At 39.8% G+C, this 20,264-nt stretch overlaps 1 protein-coding gene across 1 annotated transcript; it reads left to right on the plus strand.

The window, feature by feature from the left end:
- Positions 1–274: 274 nt before the first annotated feature.
- Positions 275–17,996, plus strand: LOC119727658 (neurobeachin-like). The gene is made up of 17 exons (XM_038199648.1): positions 275–458; positions 832–934; positions 1,293–1,408; positions 2,849–2,961; positions 3,380–3,520; positions 5,181–5,300; positions 5,650–5,805; positions 5,995–6,162; positions 6,545–6,634; positions 6,840–7,038; positions 7,491–7,562; positions 7,945–8,100; positions 9,397–9,570; positions 10,074–10,175; positions 10,337–10,536; positions 10,887–11,038; positions 13,826–17,996. The coding sequence occupies exons 1-17, from the start codon at positions 290–292 to the stop codon at positions 13,914–13,916; spliced, it is 2,322 nt and encodes a 773-aa protein (XP_038055576.1). The 5' UTR covers positions 275–289; the 3' UTR covers positions 13,917–17,996.
- The last annotated feature ends 2,268 nt before the right edge of the window (positions 17,997–20,264 follow it).

Here is a 20,264-nt window from a genome sequence, read left to right on the forward strand (position 1 = left end):
GACTATTTTATCTACAGTTTCTCTTTTCATTGGTGCCCTTTTACTGGCATTAGATGTCTTTTAAAAGTTAGTAGAGTTAGAGAATTTGCTTGTAGGCCATATTATTGTAGATCTGACCTGTCTGACCTGACCATCCTGATAAAAAAGGTAGGTTTAATTTGTACCTTTTTGTGTCCTGTGGGAGTTTGTTCTTTGTTGTGAATGTTACTTGTTGCTTTTTTTTTTGTGTCAAGCTTTATCTTGGGTCCTTTTTACTGTTTTGATGCAGCAACCATACTTTCCATTGTTAATGGAAGAACCATTTTCAAATCAGAATTCTTGTTTACTTTCCAATTTACAGGTCTTGTCGTACACGGAAGGTCTCCACGGACGATGGCACTTCAACGACATCCGAGCTGTCTTCTCCAGACGTTACCTCTTGCAGAATACGGCGGTGGAGATATTCCTAGCAAACAGAAGTGAGTTTGTTGTCTTATATTGCTGTCAAAGATGTTCACTGAGTACAACTTGAAGGGACCTTGCCCGACCTCAAATCTATGTTTCCAGTAAAAAAAGGTTCCTCAAGAAATTTTCTGAAGGGAGGCAGTTTGGTAGTGTAAAATACCTATCAACTTGTGTTACTTTTAAACTCATAAGACCTACAAATTAAAACTCCAGGAAGGAGCAAGGAGATCACTGAAAGACATAACTTCATGTCAGCAGCTGGATTTGAACCCCTGACCCTCTGATCATGAGTCGTGTTCCTTTACCACTAATCTAGCTCCCTCTGACGATTAACATAATTAAGACAAATCTATTTTGACGATTTTGCATTCATTTGTTTGACTCTAGCGTCGGTGATGTTCAATCTACCCAACAAGGCGACGGTCAAGAAAGTCGTCCATGCTCTACCTAGAGTCGGCGTGGGTCTCAAGTATGGCATTCCACCCTCCAGGTAAAGCCTACATCTGGATCCATTTTCAAAATCTGATCTTGATTCAGAGTACCCTTGGATTGCCAATAGAGATATGAAAGTGTATACTCCGAGAAAAAAAAATTGTCAAGCATGGTTATGATTTCTTGTAATAAGTCTCAGCCTGTTTTGCAACCTCAGCCTTTGTAAGCAGAGTTTAAAGGCTCGTTCCTTTAATCGTACCTCTCAGTGAAATTTGTAAAAATGCAACCAGTGATATGCTCTTTGGCGTTTAGGCTACAAATCGCCCTCTATTCTTTATGCAATGTAGCCAATAGATGGAGCAGTTGATTCCATTGAATGCATCTTACGTTTCTTAATGTGTGGTTTCTTCTACCAGACGCGTATCCCTGGCAACCCCTCGGCAGCTCTTCAAGGCCTCCAACATGACCCAGGCCTGGCAGAGAAGAGAGATCACCAACTTTGAGTACCTGATGTACCTCAACACGATAGCTGGTAAGCTGGACGGACCGATCTGTTTAAGCCCCGCCCCTGTGATGTTTTGACCAATTACAGCCGTTACTGTGCAGTTGGTGTGCAGAGTGGGTGGAGCTTACTGCTGGATCTTGAACGGCCCATTGTAACGAAAGCATGAAAGAATAGATAGCATTTGGTTGTAGACTTCCCTTTTTGTCGGTTGTCCATTGTATATTTTAAAAGGACTATTTTTGATTTTTCCCCACTTTTTTTTTTTAATCATCCCCCTCCAAAAATTCTGCTTTTATCCCTACTTGAAGTTACAGTTTTCAAGCTCTTATTTATTTTGCTGTAAATATCAAAAGTTGTTTACGAAACAATGTTTAGCTCAGGCTTTTGTAAGATTTTTAACACGTGGATCTATTTTCCCCATGAATCATTCGGGTTACAGCCACATCGCTCATCTCAACCCTGTAACTATACCTCCTGTGTTTATCCATGCTCCTCGGAGACCCAAATGAATACATCTTTGGTCTTATTTAGTGACAGCTTTATAGTGGGACGTCATTTCAGTCAGTGTTATTTAGTTTAAATCGACTCTCCGATCATAGAAGAAAAGGCACTGCTCTAAGAAATCACTACGCCCAAATTGCGTCACGGCGATTCAGTGTTTATATAACTTCATTTACCGCCGACGCAAGGATAAACATCTTTAAGTGCTTTACGGCCGTTGACAGTTTGTTTCTACACTGAGTGCTGAGCTGGGTATAAATTACTCGACCGCTCACACTCACAATTTTGGCGATGCTTTGCTAGAAATTTTAGCTAGAATATTGTCCTGGTTGGTGTTATGTCTGCCTTCTATACCTTTCCAGAAATGGGAACCAGAAATTCTTGAAATTATTAAGGATTTTTGAAGTCCTTGAAGAAATTTAGTTCCTTACTTAGTCTTTCATTGACTGGTGTTAAGTCACTTAGTCATCTTCTGTGTGCGAAGCATTTTCTTTCCCTGGCTTTTTTCCGAGCGTGTAAGTTCACTGGATCATGCATAATAAGCTTGGACATTGTTTTAATAAGCTGTGTCCCTGCTGCACGCATGTAATTAAGCTATTCATTTGCTCTTCCAAGTTTCTTAAGTTCTATTCGTTGCCTGCAATGCTGTCATTGTTGACGTCAAGGAAAATTGGCCTATGACACAAAAGAATTTTGGTATTGGGTGTATTTCATACAAGTCAGTTTATGTGTCTTCTATTTTCTGCTTAAAAAAAACCTATAAAGCTGATTCTGATAAGACTTGTGTTATGGAATAGGAACTAAACACTCATTTCTTATGGTGACATTATGGGATTTTATTCATGTCATCGCCATTAGTGAACAGGTTAAAAAGCATAAAACCCCATCCTGACCCTAATCACCCTAATCCTGACCTTAATAACCCGAACCTAACGCTAACACATCTCCCTTGTTGTGGTCTTTCAGGTCGTAGCTACAATGATCTGAACCAGTACCCCATCTTCCCCTGGGTCATTACCAACTATGACGCTGAGGAGCTGGACCTGACACTGCCCAGCAACTACAGAGATCTTTCAAAGGTTGGTCGCATGCCTCACCATTTCTGTCCTACCTGGGAAATGTTTGTTGGAAAATAAACCAACTTTATACCACTTCCGTCAGGTCGTTAATTACTTTGAATGGAATATTTGTTTCAAGTACAAACATATATTGATGGTTCACAAAGTGGGAAATGTTTGTTTGTAAACCTTATTGGAAGTGCAGAAGGGCTTTAGCGTACATTTAACTGCTCTAGCGTCCCTGTTTCTGAAGTGAAATTGCAGATCTTTCAAAAGGCAGATTTGCATAATTGAGGAACCCATCCGCTGCTTTAATTGACAAGAAACGTGGCACTTGCATTGAGAATGTGCCATTGGGCTCTTGAAGGATTTTAAAGAATTCCAGAATTGCCTAGATGGTTGTGGTGAATCCAGTTTGTCACTTGTTTGTCTTTCGCAGCCCGTCGGTGCATTGAACCCAAGCCGACGAGCCTTCTTTCAGGACCGATATGAGAACTGGGAGGACGACAAGGTTCCTCCGTTCCATTACGGCACTCACTACTCCACCATGGCCTTCACACTCAACTGGCTCATGAGAATGGTAAGCTTGTCTCCTAGTCATTATTACAAATCAGAGATGAAACTTTTCCGATTTTAATCGGAAAACCGACTTTTTGAATTTTCCAACGAAATTTCCGATTTTTTTACAGTGTGTCCCACAAAATTTGATTTTGTAAGGATTTTTCTCACAAAATGTCATTTTATTTCAATCATAATTTCGAAGTAAAGTCGATGAAAAGTCGATGGAAATGGCACGTTAAAATCATCGCGAACGCAGTTTTAATCTCATTCACCAGTCATTATTGGAGTGTTTCAACGGTAGAAACACAGGGCATAACACTGATCGGAGCCTTCTCCAGCTGGACAAAAGGTTAAACATTGACAGGCGACATGGGAAAATCACTGTGTCGCACGTGCGTGCATGTACTGCATGCAATGAGTGCAGCGTACGTACCGCACCGTACCGTCTGCTAGCACGTGGCCGGTCGGGAACGGCCCCGAACGGGTAGCCTTGTGAACGATCCAGTGGATAAAATCATTATGTTGTGCGATTTTCGGAGGTTTCAAATTTAGTTATACAAAATACAATGCCTTAAAAATCGTGATGATTATCTCGAGGATAGCGAAGAGAGCATTAGCGAAACATTTCACTGGCATTTGTTAGAAGAGAAAGACGATAATACCTGATTTTTCCCCACGTATGAATGCAAGTGGAGTAGTGGAGTTGTGTGGTTGAATGGACATGATTGAAGCACCATGAACGGTGCCTTGTCTTTCGGACTTTTCCCTAGACTTTCTCAAGTAAGAAGTGAACTTCTTTATTGATGACTCCGTTACTCTAACCGTAATTCGGGCATTTTATGCAATGAAAACACTGACCATTTTTTTTCATCGTAAAATTTTGTTTGAATAAAAAAAAAAGCAGGAGTAGGTGTCCGGAAATTGGGCATGTAGTGTATTGTACATGCATGTACATGTGTATAATGCAGCGCGGCCCAGATTTCGGACACGTATTTTTCTTCGGCATATTTTCCGATTTTTTTGCCATATGCCAGTTTCATCTCTGACAGATAGTCTTCCTCCTATTACCTCAGTACCCAGGTTATGGCTAGGATAGCACTCATTATGGCTATGGCACCCACTGTGGCATGGTACCCACTGTGGCTATGGCACCCATTATGGCTATAGTATCCACTAAAGCTATGGCACCCATTATAGCTGTGGTACCTATTATGGCTATGGTACCCATTATGGCTATGGCACCCATTTTGGCTATAGTATCCACTAAAGCTATGGCACCCATTAAAGCTGTGGTGCCATTATGGCTATGGCACCCATTATGACTGTGGCACCCATTGTGACTATGGTGCCTACTGTGGCTAAAGAAACACTGTGGCTGTGGCACCCACTTCAGCTATTGTAGAAGGGCTCTAAAATTGTATTTTAGAGCCTACAATTGTAATATGATCACAGACAATGATTGCAAAAATGGCACTTCGGTTTAAAAATCAACAAATACTTGTAGAGGAACAAAAAAAAAATGATGTGAAATTAGTACATGCATTGACAAAGTCCAAGGAAATGTTCCATCAGTATAAAGGTAATCAAATAATAGATAACTGCATGTAACACCTTCATTTTCAAGATGGAAGGCCAGTCAACTGATTTTTTTATTGTTGATCCTTGGGGTTTTTTTTCAGGAGCCCTACACCACCTATTTCTTGAATCTTCAAGAAGGGAAGTTTGACCACGCCTCGAGGAGCTTTGCCGCTGTCTCCATCTCCTGGAAGAACAGTCAGAGAGACACCTCGGATGTCAAGGTAAGAGGACATCCAACCCATCTGAGATCATCCCAAATCCTCCAGGGGCTTTTGGAGGATATTGCAGGATTGAGGAAGTTCTAGCCAAGCTATATGCACAGTTAATTAGACGTGTTGCCCTATAAATGTTTAAGTACAGTACTTAGAATATGCCTTTTGGGCTTTATATCTGCACATTGATGGATATTGGAAGACTCAGGAAAGCTATTAGCAAAAATGCAAAACAGAGTTACATTACTATTAAGGATGTCTGCCTAAATCCACACCCACTTTGGTCATGGTTAGGTCTCTTTGACGTCACTGTTAAACTTTTATTCCCATTTTCCCTCATTTTGTGTCCATCTTGTAGGAGTTGATTCCAGAGTTCTTCTACCTGCCTGAGATGTTCATGAACAGCAACGACTACACCCTTGGCAACATGCCCGATGATGGGGTGGAAGTAAGCGACGTCGTTCTCCCCAAGTGGGCCAAGACGGCTGAAGACTTTGTCAGGATAAACAGACTTGTAAGCCATGATTATCATCACGATGTAAATTCTATTAACATTATTTTCCTTGACTTATCATAGGCAGTGAATGCTTGGTGTTTCTTCTTTTTTCTCAAGAGTTTCTGAGAAATAGTTCTAGGTGGAATTGAACCACACCCTCCTACTTAAGTCGTTGGGTTTTTTTTTCTTTTTTCTAAATTTCTTCAGGCTTTGGAGTCCGAGTTTGTCTCCTGCCAGATCCACCAGTGGATCGATCTGATCTTTGGCTACAAGCAGCGGGGGCCGGAGGCAGTACGAGCCACCAATGTCTTCTACTACCTGACCTATGAGGGCAGTATCAACTTGGAAACCATTGAGGATCCCGTCATGAGAGAGGTATGCTGTCACTAGAGGGCACACTCAGAGTTACTGGACAGTTGAGGATGTACTTTCATTTAGTGGACAGTAGAGGACATACTCTGAATAAGTTGACACTAAACTTGACACTAGAGGGTGCACTCTGATTTATTTTACTGGACACTAGAGGGTGACCTCCAATTTACCTAACATTCTTTTACTGGACACGAGGGCGCACTCTGATGTACTTGACACTACTGGACACTAGGGGGCACACTCCACTTCAACATTAGATGGAATACTTTCATTCATTTGACAGTAGCACTCTAATCGACTTGACACCAGAGGACGCTCTTTCACTTTACCTGTAGACCATTCAAGAGACAGTCAAGAATTTGTTTACTTTCAATTTCAATTTCAGGCAATCGAGAACCAGATTCGTAGCTTCGGCCAGACACCCGCCCAGCTCTTAACGGAGCCCCACCCCCCACGTAGCTCAGCTATGCATTTAGTAAGTATTAATCCTCTTGTCGGCTCACAAAATAGGTAAACTGTTTTAATATCTTATTTTATCGAATGCTATTGCAGTTTTTTTTTTCACTTTAAGGATGACTAACAAAATTTTTGAGCATGCTGTTCAGAAAATTGAAGTTAAACCGACTGTAAGCAACTTTTGTTCACTTTCTTTCCCGACTTTTTTTTTTCCGCACCCACAGAGTCCCATGATGTACTCGGACCAACTCTCCCAAGACGTCTTGATGATCATCAAGTTCCTGTCCAACTCCCCCGTCATTCATGTCTCCGCCCACACCCATCCCAACGTGCCCGTGCCTGCCGTCATCACGGCAGCAGCCAATCAGACGTTTGCTATGAATAAATGGAACAACCAGGTAGCGACAGCAGGTAGGAATGCAGGTGTGTACGCTGTTCTACTCATTTTCTTTGCCCTAAATTTTTTTGCAACGCTTTTGAAAACGCACTCTGTAGCATGTTTTGTTTACACCTTGCACCTTCGGATTTTTAAATTTGATGTTGTGAAATTGAAACACACTGCCACTTGTTAAAACTTGTTGAGTTGCACTGTTGGAAAAGACTGTTGATAATAATTTTGTTTTAAAATTCTTTTGTCGATTTATTTTGAGGCATACAGTGGTTTCTTACAATTTTGGAGTAAACCTTTTTTGATGAAAATTTCATCCTATTATCTTATATTTGTGAATGGGAACATACTTTTTGAACAGATTCAAATTTTTTAAATTAGATTTTTTTTTTATCAGATATTTTTTACTGGATTTTGAAAAAGAGCAAAGAAACTTGTTGATTTGCTTGTGATAACCAAAATATGTTTGTAAATATTCCATTACCAGGGCAACCAGGTTCCCCTGGCTACTCCTTCGAGGCTGGCAAGAATCTTCTCATTGAGCTGGATCCGCTCATCTGTAAGTCTGAATTTTGACGGTATTTCTAAGGGCCCATCTCAATTCTATCCTGGACAAGTTCTGGACAAGTTGTGGGTAGAATCATTCGCTTGGTCCTGAAGAAGCTCTACATTTGTCCTGGACAAATTCCAGTGAAATATTCATAAACAACTGTTTGACACACCATTACTGATAACTTCATTGCAAAAAGATTGTGGGGAAGTTGTTCAGAATCCTGCAACTTACACCCAATACAATGTCCACAGCTTGTCTGGAACTCATCCCAGATATGAGTTGACAGGCCCTTATATCGACAACAGGCAGAACAGACGACAAATGGTAGAAACCATTTACATTTGTATTAATCTCTGTTTATCTGTCTTGATTTTGTTCTACCTGTTAGTGTCAACAACAGGCATGCACAGGCGACAGATCGTAGACACCATGGATTCCAATGTCAAGAGCAAGTCAGCGTGCTACGTAGTCACGGCCGATAACCGCTACCTGATGGCGTGCGGCTTCTGGGATAAAAGCTTCCGAGTCTTTCTAACTGATACATGTAAGTTATTTTGTGTTCAGGAAATTCAGGTCAAAAAATTAAAACTTTGTGCACAAGTACACCATTGGCTTCAGAAATGCAAACCAGTACTATTAGTATTGGGCTCTGAATAGAAATTATGCCTAGACTGGTTTCGCCCCCCTGTTTTTGGAGTCTAGACATAGTGGAGGGATGGGAACCAGACTTTCCTTAATCTGCTGTTGTTATGCTTCTTAGATGGCACACAACTTCCATAGTCTATCAAGTATGTCTACCCATAACTCAAGCATTCAGTTTTAAACTGACATGAAAAATGACTGAACCTTCAAGTAATTTCTTTACTTTGCAGCTGTAAAACTGTTACTCAAAACTCATAAGAGACAGTACCCATGCCAATCGTTATAAGCATTGAAATGCGATTACCAACCCTAAACTGGGGGAAAAAAAGACTTTCATGAAGACCAGAAGAGACCATTTTCATAAACCATGTGAAAAAGTTTTCTAAGAATTTGACTTCTTTCCTACCACCAGGCAAAGTGACCCAGGTAGTGTACGGTCACTGGGACATGGTGACATGCCTGGTGAGATCTGAGTGTCCCGTGGGTGGGGATTGTTACATCGTGTCTGGGTCTCTAACAATTTGACTTCTTTCCTACCACCAGGCAAAGTGACCCAGGTAGTGTACGGTCACTGGGACATGGTGACATGCCTGGTGAGATCTGAGTGTCCAGTGGGTGGGGATTGTTACATCGTGTCTGGGTCTCTAACAATTTGACTTCTTTCCTACCACCAGGCAAAGTGACCCAGGTAGTGTACGGTCACTGGGACATGGTGACATGCCTAGTGAGATCTGAGTGTCCCGTGGGTGGGGATTGTTACATCGTGTCTGGGTCTCTAACAATTTGACTTCTTTCCTACCACCAGGCAAAGTGACCCAGGTAACGTACGGTCACTGGGACATGGTGACATGCCTAGTGAGATCTGAGTGTCCCGTGGGTGGGGATTGCTACATCGTGTCTGGGTCTCTAACAATTTGACTTCTTTCCTACCACCAGGCAAAGTGACCCAGGTTGTGTACGGTCACTGGGACATGGTGACATGCCTAGTGAGATCTGAGTGTCCCGTGGGTGGGGATTGTTACATCGTGTCTGGGTCTCTAACAATTTGACTTCTTTCCTACCACCAGGCAAAGTGACCCAGGTAGTGTACGGTCACTGGGACATGGTGACATGCCTGGTGAGATCTGAGTGTCCCGTGGGTGGGGATTGTTACATCGTGTCTGGGTCTCTAACAATTTGACTTCTATCCTACCACCAGGCAAAGTGACCCAGGTTGTGTACGGTCACTGGGACATGGTGACATGCCTAGTGAGATCTGAGTGTCCCGTGGGTGGGGATTGTTACATCGTGTCTGGGTCTAGAGACGCCACGCTACTGGTCTGGCATTGGAGTGCCAAGGTGCAATGGGTGCTAGGAGAGAACCATGTCTTAGGTGAGGAAACGTTGAAATCTCTTAGTATTCATAATTATTTTTCTGGTAATGAAACCAAGGATTCCTCAAAAGCACCCTAGGCACTGTAGCTCGCAAGCCTGAAGAAACCTGTAGAGAGAAGACAGTGGGAAGAAATGACAGTTTTAGAGGTGGGAGGAAAACCCCAGAAGAATATTCTGGGGAAAACCCGTGGAATCAGGCAGGGACTGAAAACCCAATCCAGATGTGGACTAGGGCGGGAATCGAACCTGGGCCATAGTGGTGGAAGGCAAGTTTTCTTTGAATGATTTCTTCTTTCTTTGGTATGCATTCTTTTAACACGAGTATTGACAAAAATGTGTAGTCTGAGTATCACAGCTTTGAACAAAGTCAGGTGAAAATTGACTAGACGTATGATATTTTACACTTATCACAACATGGTCATTGTCGGTGTGCTCATAAAAATCTTAACCATCCTGACTTCTCAAGTAATTCGATGAGGATGATGTTGTTTCTTGCATCAGGTGAGATGGCGACCCCACGAGCCATCTTGACAGGTCATGACACAGAGGTCGTCTGCGCTGCAGTGTGCACTGAGCTGGGGCTGGTGGTCAGTGGCTCATTAGGTAAGCAACATGGAAACTTTGGTTTTCCTTTTGTCAGAAATGTTGCTAAATGGACATTTTTACTTTGACATTTAGTATATGTTAAGTTTTATAAGAGAGAGTTGTTGTTACAAACTTTTCTTTCTTGAAGAGTATGAACTTAAACTTCCGTTTCTTCCTAGGGGGCGCTTGCCTGATCCACACCGTCGCCGGTGACCTACTACGCTCCCTGGATCCCCCACGGCCCAGTATGTCACCCCGTCTGATGTCCATCGCGTCGGAGGAAGGGGTCATCCTGGTCAACTTTGACAAAGGTCACGTGTGCTCCTTCACCATCAACGGCAAATTCCTGAAGAGCACGGAAGTAACTGGTACAGTCAATGTAAGCAGAAGTCACTCGCTTGAACATTCTCAAGTTTTTCCTTCACTTAAATAAGACTGCTAAAAAAATTAAGATTGGTTCGTATTGTCATGTTACGGCAAGTGTTTGCGCTGTGAAGTTGCAAAAGTTGAATGCATTGGAACTTGCAACAATTTCACCGCAAGTGTTTGTGATGTTGTAAAAGTCGCTTCACTTTTGCATTTGCATGTAGAATGAATAAGATTTTAAGTCTTTTATTATGGATTATATTTACATCAGATGTAATGACATAATGGAAGATAGTGTGTGCGCTAGTTTCATATTGCTTCAATCTTTGGTTCTGTTTTCAATTTTTTTTTCTCCGTTTCCAGGCAATTCGTTTCAAGCACGAGGGTGATTATTTCCTGACAGCGGGTGATAATCGTCAGGTCCAAGTCTGGCGGACCTTTGACCACAATCTGATGTACTCATTCCCTCTATGTGATGCCTCTATCCTAGCACTAGACATGGCTCATGAACAAAGGTAAGGATCTCACCCCCTCCCCCACCCCTCACCCCCTCCCCCACCCCTCTTTGCAAAAAAAAGTGTTCCGCTTGAAATCCTAGCTCGCTTGAATTCACATTTCAAAAAAGAACATTTCTAAATTCAGTGTTTTTATCACAATATTTCTTTGAGATGCATCACAAAGTTAGAAAGAATTCCCCTCTGAACGAGGCCTGTTTCAGGGCAACCTGGCAAAAATATTGCAAAAGTGTATTACTCCTTTCATAAACTCCTTTCATGGCTCACAGTTGTTTGAGTGATTTTTCCTCTGTTTTTGGTTTTAGTCTGTGTAGCTGTTGGGCTGATTTTGTGTATTTCTGTCATTGTGTCTGGCATCCATTATTGTTCTGACAATTGCCCCAGACCTCAACCCTTGCTTGTGTAGTCAATCCCATCTTGCCAAACGTTCTGTGTATTCTTTTCTTCTTGGTAGATTGAAAAACCATCAAGATAGGTAAATATCTACAGTCGAGACTTCTGACATCTCGCCACTAGAAACATAGAATCATTCAAATTCAACCGCATGTTCAATTAACACCAACATTTTCACCATCAGATTGTTTGAAATAATGAACTCATAATAAATCGTTCATTGATACTCAGATGCATGTGTTCCTGGCATGGCATGGCATTGTAACCATGAAGTTTGCATTAACAAAGACAAAAAAGGTTCTGTATGAAAGAAACAAGCTCGATCGGATCTCGGAAGCTGAGGGCCAACGAATTCGTGTTCGTGTATGAGTCACGTGATTGTGCCATGGAATTTCTAGAAGAAGTAGTGTTTTGAGTCAAAATAAAATAAGGTTTTTGACCCAAGTGACCCCATGATGAGCTATGACCCCAGTTTGGTCATGTGACATGTTGGGCTGGGCTACTGATGCTTTCGACAAAGTTTGGTTGAAATCGGTCAAAATATGTAGGAGCAATAGACAATGTCAACGTTTGTTACTAACTAACGGACTAACGGAGAGATGATGATTTGTTCAGCTGCTATCCTGCAGCTAAAAATGGCTAAAACCCTGGGTAAAGTGCAGTTTGATTTAATCAACGTTCCTGAAAAGAAAACTTAAACAGGAAAGGTGTTTGAGCCAACTATTTTTACCAAATTCAAGTAAATACAAATTAAAGTAATGAAAGTAAAAGGCAGGGGCTTATAAATGTAGGATATGGTAAACAGTTGCCGTGACATTGGGAAGTAAATGTTTGTAACGAATTGAAGCAAATAAGAATTAAAATACTGAGATGGAAAGGGCAAGAACCTTAAATAACAATTGTATGGTTAGGCAAACAGTCACCATTTAACCTTTGAACCATCACCAAACACATTTCATGCATTACATAGACATGGCCTCTATATAAACCATGGATGTGCATGGATGAGTGATTTTAATCGCATGGTTTACTAAGCAACTTTAACGAGTTCATGTCGGGTGACGTGTATAAATGCAAAGGTTTTGAGGTATTCGGAACGGATGGCGGATAAACACGCAACGAGCGAGGCCGGAAATATCCGTCCGCGACCCGCTCGCAGCGAGCGAGGCCGGAAATATCAGAGTGGGCTACCCGAAGATGACGGCCTGAACCCGTCTGGCATCGAGGCTCATAGAAAACAATCCCGCACCTAGATCCGGTCGATGTCAAAATAATCCCGGCGCGAACTGGTTAAGTAGAGAAAATACATCTAGGGTCTGTAAACATTGCCTTAGAAACAATAACCAGCCCCTACTTGTCAATCAAACAGTACACATTGACCAATCACATCTTGACCTTTGGTCAGTTGACCACAGCAGCTCAGTCAATCTCGGTCGCAATCACTATGAGGAAAAGCGAAGGTGGGCGGGGCTCATTGCCATATCTGGAACGTCCCATTTAAAGTTCCCTAAATGCTAGTTCAGCATTATGCATTTCAATGTATATTTGAAACTCATGACTTACATGCACTGACTCCATTCAAACCTTTCAACCATCACCAAATAAGCTTTGTGAATTTCTGAGACACAACATCCATTTTTGATCATACATTGATGACTTAAAAGTACAATTCTGTCATTATGTCCTCATGCATACACATGTATCCACATTCAATGAGACCTGGACCAGAAAAGCGCCAGCCCTCCAACCCACTTCTCATTCCTCATAAAACATCTCAGACTATTATTAAACTCGCTGGCTCGACACAGCTAACGACATATGTAGCCCTTTAGCCCTTGTACTGCCCCAAACTGCTCTGCCTGTTACTCCTCATATCGCCCCAAACAGCCCCAGCACTCTATGGTTTCATGGATTTATGGAGGAATAAATACAATGTATTACAAGAGCTGAAGAGCTGAAGGGTTAAGAGTCTTCCCTTACTGCTACACCAGACCTGATTCAGTACATCAAACATTAAATCAGAGTACAGTTTGTCTAAAAGTATTTAGCTTCCTCGATGAATGCATGCTTCCTCTACGCATGCATCTTGCTTCTTGCTGCATACTGTTTGCATTTTTTTTTCAATATGTAATTGGAAACTTAAATCCATCTCAGTAGACCCTGTAGTCCCTTGAGGCATGTCCTTCTAAATTTGCTACAGTTTATGAACTCTTCTCAGTGTCAGTGTTTTTTTACTACTTTACTGACATTTTAAGAAGTCATGAAAAATCCAATGGAAAGGACCCGATTTATTAGTCTCCAATTGTATACCAAAATGGAACCAACTTTGGCACCAGAGTTTTGTCATTTTTTTTTTTTTTACGATTTGTAATTTTTTTCGAATTTTATTTCCAGGACAATCATTGCAGGCATGGCAACGGGCAGCATCGTTGCATTCAACGTCAACTTCAGCAAGTGGCATCATGAGTTCAGGGATACCTACTAGACGATGGATGGCCGTGCCATGGGCAACCGTCACAGCGCCCTCTAGAGGACAGTCTCTGAGCTTCCACCACGAGGGGGTCAGCGAGCCACTATGCAAAAAAAAAACCTTTAAAAATACAGTTTTTGGAAATCTTCAGTGGTACACGTGAAAGCATAGGGTCAGTTATTAAAAAGACGGTCATTTTACAATTTCCGGCATTGTAAAAGTGTTTTAAGGGGCAAAAGGTTAGCTTAAAGGGATTACAGTCAGAGAAACGTTACTCGTTCAAAAAGTTGAACAAAGAAATTGACTGGAGCAGGGTTTGAACCTGCGACCTCCGGATTGCCGTTCCGTTGCTCTACCAACTGGGCTATCCAGCCCTATGCTTTGTCAATATCTTTGTTCAAGGGCCGCTTTGTTTCAAATTTGATAACAAGAAAAATGGATGTTGTAATGTTGAGTAACATGTATAAGAAACTGATTCAGTGTGAAGAGATACGTGTATATTGCTGGTGTGAACATGAAATGTGAAAATTATGTAATAAAAGAAAAGATTGTCGTAAGAAAGTATTGACTTACATTTTCAAGCAGGGAACATTTTTTTTAAGTAGGAGGGGTTGTGCAGCAATTTAGCCGAGATTTAATTCTCAATTTGGGTATTTTGGCTGGGTAACTATAAAATAAGCAAGTAAAGTGGTCTAAATCTGCTTAGTCTGGGTTGTAAGCAGTTATCAGCTGTACTTCCTGGAGCTGGTAAGTGGAAATTATTGGGTAAGTAAAAATTGAAACTGCTTAACACGATTCAGCTGAAAACCAGTTGAAGCCCTAGCTGAAAATTCCAGTTTGAACCAGTTCAACTGGAAACTGGTGTCTGCTTTTGAACTAGTTTAACTGCTTAGAAACCAGTTATATCAGTCTAAAACCAGTTCTAAACCAGTCACCAGTTGAAGCCATAGCTGAAAATTCCAGTTTGAACCAGTTCAACTTGAAACTGGTATCTGCTTTTGAACTAGTTTAACTGCTTAAAAACCAGTTAACACCAGTCTAAAACCATTTCAAAACCAGTCGCCAATTTATAGTCCAGCTGGTACCAGTTGAAACCAGTGGAACTGGCTTCAGCTGGAATTTTAACCTGGGGCAGCATATAGCAAGTTCACATGAGGATCATTAATCAACTAGCGGTTGATTTGTGACCCAACTTGCGCGTTCGCTGTAATAGCAACTGGCTCCCCGTTGTGCTTTATGATGCACGTAGCTTTTGGTAACCGGTTCCAGATAGTGGAATTTAGTAGTCCAATCATCCTTCGTTCGAGCCAAATTAGTTGAACTATGGTTAACTATAATTCGCGCCCGAACTTGCTGATACGTATCTGGGCATTTTCAGTTGATAACCAGATTTTACCATTGAAAGTTCTTTAGGATGGTAACAAATGTGTGTACTTACCACATCCAAGAAATACATCTTTGGCTTTGACTGTTGGGTTTGTCATTCCGACATGTGTGACTGTACAAAAATGTGTTAAGCACAAACAAAATATTGTCAAGATTTTCCTTTCTTGTATACATATAATTAATGTATGTACCACTGCGTGTGTTCTAGAGATAGACCTCAAAGATATTATGGAAATCGGTAGAGATTATGCAAAATGAAGGGTGAGATATTATCGTGCAAATATAATAAATTTGGAGGAAATATAGACAAATTTGACAGTGGTTGAAGGTGATTTTGTACATAGCACAATCAAATCCTGATTATGCACATGTTAATTGGCAGTATATGGTGAAGTTTGTTGAGAGAAAATGCTGATTTTTTTTCAGTAAAATGAAAACCAAACTTAACATGTTTACCAGTGATTCTGAACGTAGATGGTTTTTATACAATTTCCAAAAAGAAAAACAATACAATACACATTCCGTTCCGGTTGAGCAAATTTTGTTTAAATGTTGAATTTTTGGTTGTCCAAATAATGTCCAAAACACACCCAAAATACCGAGAGTTAGAACTGTATTTTATGGAAATACTAAATGCACTCTAAATGCACATACGTGTAATTCAGCATCTACACTTGTTTCAGTTATTTTATTGTTCAAGTTGTAAAGTTTAAAAATAAAAGGAATAAAAATGCAAAAATTGTTATAAAAATATTAAAAATAACACAGATATTGTCAATGTAGATCTGGTCACTTCTATACACATGGAAAACCATGATAGCGTAACAGCGTAATTTTCTCGGGTAAAACTGAGCTCGGTAGCTTTTAGAAAGTAGCAAGTAGCTTTTGATAAGTAGTCCACCCGTGAAGGTAAGATTTGTTACTAAAGTGAAGTTTGCTAAATGATCTGACAATAGATCCTTAATTGAAACATTAGAACATTCCAGTTTTTACAGAGAGACACTGATAGAGATCTGCCAAACTTAGAAAATTTGCTGTAATTGCAAAACAAAAAGTGTCACTTTCTTTTTGGCTTTCTTATTTGGCCCAAATTCCACTTTTTTATATTTCAAAGAATATGTCATAATTTACACAGCACTGAACTATTTTGTCTTGCAGCGCCTATGCAGTTCCTGAGAAAAATTTCGAATTTTTTTTCCGACAAGTTTGTACAGAATATCTTTATTTTGAGCACTTGCATGGGATTTATATAGAGACAAATTATGTAACGACGCATATCACGTATTAAACAATCAATATGGTAACATGCTTGGATGTATAGTGTATACAGTGTAAAGTAACAACTTGCCAAAAAAATCCTGGAAAATTGACAATACCAATAGAATTTGTGGTGTTGAGAGAATTCAAGTGAGTTAGAACAGTTAAAGTATTGGAATTCAGTTGCTACTTAGATGTTGAAATAGCTTTTTGTTGCCTTTAGTTCAATAGTTTTGTTTTTTGATTTGGTGAAAATTCTTTTGATTTTGCAGGGTATATTGAGTAAAATTAAGGATGTTTTAAATTAGCAATCTTAAAGTGAATTATTTATATGCACCTCGTTCATTGATTATGTCCAATTAGTCTCTGTTTGTCTGACATCCGTCTCTGAAATTGTCACCTAATTTCGAGTCATTAATTACTTTGCAGAAGACATATTGGTCTAGCACCCAAAGTCATAACACAGGTAGTTATCAGGTGAGTTGCCAACTACCTGGCACCAGCCTGACAATGCAGTTTCACATTGCTCATAATATGTGTTTAAAAACTTCACATCTGCAGTGCTGTTTATTTAGTGACGATCTGATTTATCCTCTCGCAACATTGTTTTCTTTTTAACTTCTGCTTTAATTATCCTCCGCAAATTTATAAATGGGCTTATAATTTGTATATTTTGGTTTAAGTATAATGTTTCTATTGCTCTTATTCATTTATTACCACACTATAGTGGATCAGAATAAGTTATTAATTATATGAGAAGCTCCCTAAATTACAGGAAGACAGTTGTCAGCAATTGATACAACAAACCTGCAATGCTCTTGCACATTTTTTTTTGTGGGGGGGGATACGTTTTTGTGATGAATGGTGATTTTTACTAAATAGCTAAATGAGAATTAAGATTTGTCTCACTCAAACAACACAAGGTAAGAACAATCTAGTTATTGGCTCAAAGAACATAATACTCTTGAGTAATTTCGGGTTTTTATTTCGACCAAAAACATTTTGAAGAAGATTCCAGCATTAATTCACCAAGTTCTGAGAACCATGCCATGCATTCAGAACGTTTTAAAGAGTATGATATTTTATCACTGACTCAAATAGATAAAAGGGCGGATAATTTGAAAATTGATCGCTGTTATTGAAATTGATAAAATGACATATTACCCAATAATTTGTGGGTCAGTTTCATTCTGGAAGAACTGATCAGGTTTGCATTGAAGGATTTTTGTTAGGCTTAAAGCTGCCTTAATTGGTTTCCTTTGAAAGGTATGTGTCATATTTTGGCAATATTTGTATAAATAGTTTCTACAAGCCCACAACACTGCATTTTTTTCCCAACTTAAATGTTAATGACATATTTCACCAATTTATATGAGATATGGAGAGACATAGTGCAGTGTTTCTTGAGTATTAGTAAGTAGTGGTAAATTTTGTTATTTTGGAGACCGAAAATAATACCCAGAAATTTTAGCTAAAATTAAACAATACCTGGATATTAGAAATAGGATATTCAAGGAAAAACCAACAGCATCAGGTTTGTCAAGATTAATTTTCATGACGTTGTATTAATATTTAAATTGTTGATAACATCAAACTGAACCAGTTGAAAATCTTGACAAAGATTGGGAATCCAAAATAGTTTGGGAATAAAATGGTTTATGGAGTCGGCACTTTGTTATATTTTTCACCCGTGTTAAGCTGCTGTAATATTGTATTCATGGCCCTGAACTGGGCAAGAATTGTAAACCAGGTTATGATTAAATATTAAACTGTTTAACTGGGCGGTTATGATAAACCGCTGCGTATCATGAAGATAAAAAAGCTTCCATTGTCTGATTATTTTGAGTGATATATTTACCTTTGTCCCCGCATAATTGAGCAAGCCTGTCATTTCAATAATAAGATATTTCAAATAATATTCTACCTTATTAGAAAATGTGACTTATTTGAGAAAACAAAACAAAACGATTTATGTATTTTTGGAGAGGAGGGGAATGAAATGTCAATTCTTTGAAGATAAACCCGACATGTTTTATAAAGGAATAAAGTCAGTAACCTCATACAATAATATTGTTATGAAATAATGAAATCCATTCCCCACCCCAAGAACCAAAAAAAATGAAATTTATTTTATGAAGAAGCCCCCACCTTTCATTCGTTTTAAGCAGTTATTCAGTAAAATATACTCAAGAGAAAAACAAGCAAAACCTCCAGCATGATAATAATCTGAATACTCCCGGATCCCCCAGTTTAAAAACCCTAATTTTAGATGTAAATAAATCTATTAATGAAATTGGAAGTCATTGAATTCTGTTTTTTAACGTTAGGGAGGGACCACCACCGCAACAAAACAATATTTAAGAAAATCTTTCAGCAAAACTACTTATCTTTCCACCAAAATTAGGTTCAGAAATGCATATTTATGAGTAGGGGGTAAAACTAAAACGCCTATTCCGTAGGTTTTCTGACAAGTTACATACATCTTCAACAGTATCCAGTCAATTAAAAGTAAAGCGCCACCCACAGATCACTTTCGTCCAGTTAAAAAAAACACTGCTACAAAAATCCCGTTTGAACCCCTAAAATGCCGCCTTTTGTACCCCGAACTATTACATACACCCTGCCTAATACACGCCGCCAATGTGAACCGCGTTTATGACTGTATTTTCACCGTAACGTACTCCATAACGACGTGTACAATGCGCATGTCCATAGGAAACGCCAAAACGGCCGATTTTCTACCCTACCACACGCCATATGGTTGTGCACAATGCGCATGTCCATGGGATACGCCGTATTGGCCGATTTTCTAGCTCCACACGCTGCATAAAACGTGCACACTGCGCATGATCGGAGGAACCGCCGTTATGGCCGATTTTCTAGCGCCATGCACTGTAAATAGGCGTGCACACTGCGCATGATCGGTGGAAACGCCGTTATGCCCGATTTTCTAGCTCGCTATTGCCAATACACGTGTGTACAATCGGCCGTGTACAAAAACAGCCATATACGCGGTTCAAATGGGATTTTCGCTACGGTCCAAAAAGCTGGTCTACGGTTTTTACGTTAGGTTTACGCTTAAGAACAGGGAACCAGTTACAGCCTGTGTTTTTGGTGCTTGGAAGGATTTTAGAGCAAAGTCACTCACGAAAAGGGAGGATATAGTGGTTTTTAGTCATTCGAGTAAATTGTCATGAAACGAATAGTACGAGAGCTATTTTATGGTTTCAGGATTTAGCATAGTATTTTATTTGAATAAATTCTGCGAATTCTTATTTCAATGAATTTATATGAAAAAGTGGCTGAGGATTTAGTTTGGCTACAAATGTCGACAACATTTGGTAAACTTCCCTATTTTGTTTTAAATATTCGTCAACACAAACGGTCCTCAGTCTTATTAACCTTCCTAATTAATTGATACCAGCCTTTTTAATAAAATTCATGGGAGCTATGGTATGGTCTGATATGCTCATTCTTTTACCTTGCCATTAAAAAAAAAAATTTAGATTACAGACCTGCAGCAGCGTCAATAAGTTAGAGGGGGGGCGCAGTGGTTTTGTATTGCTATTATAAAGGCGTGTGTAAACCTTTTGTTTCATTTGTTAATAGATTAAAACAAACAAAAACAGCCTGTGAGACAAACGCAATGCATAAGGTCTATTTTTTTCTGCTCCATTATTTGCTAAATGAAATATATTGCTATGTAATGACTTATACTAG

Source organism: Patiria miniata, unplaced genomic scaffold (genome assembly GCF_015706575.1).
Source record: "Patiria miniata isolate m_02_andy unplaced genomic scaffold, ASM1570657v1 HiC_scaffold_20, whole genome shotgun sequence".
NCBI classification, from domain to species: Eukaryota; Metazoa; Echinodermata; class Asteroidea; order Valvatida; family Asterinidae; genus Patiria; species Patiria miniata.

Excerpts from the sequence above, each read along its gene's own strand:
- LOC119727658 (XM_038199648.1), top strand. The coding sequence starts at position 290 with ATGGAAGAACCATTTTCAAATCAGAATTCTTGTTTACTTTCCAATTTA. Across the intron at positions 8,101-9,396 it reads AGTCTTTCTAACTGATACAT|GCAAAGTGACCCAGGTTGTG; the intron begins GTAAGTTATTTT and ends TCCTACCACCAG. Across the intron at positions 9,571-10,073 it reads AGGAGAGAACCATGTCTTAG|GTGAGATGGCGACCCCACGA; the intron begins GTGAGGAAACGT and ends TTCTTGCATCAG.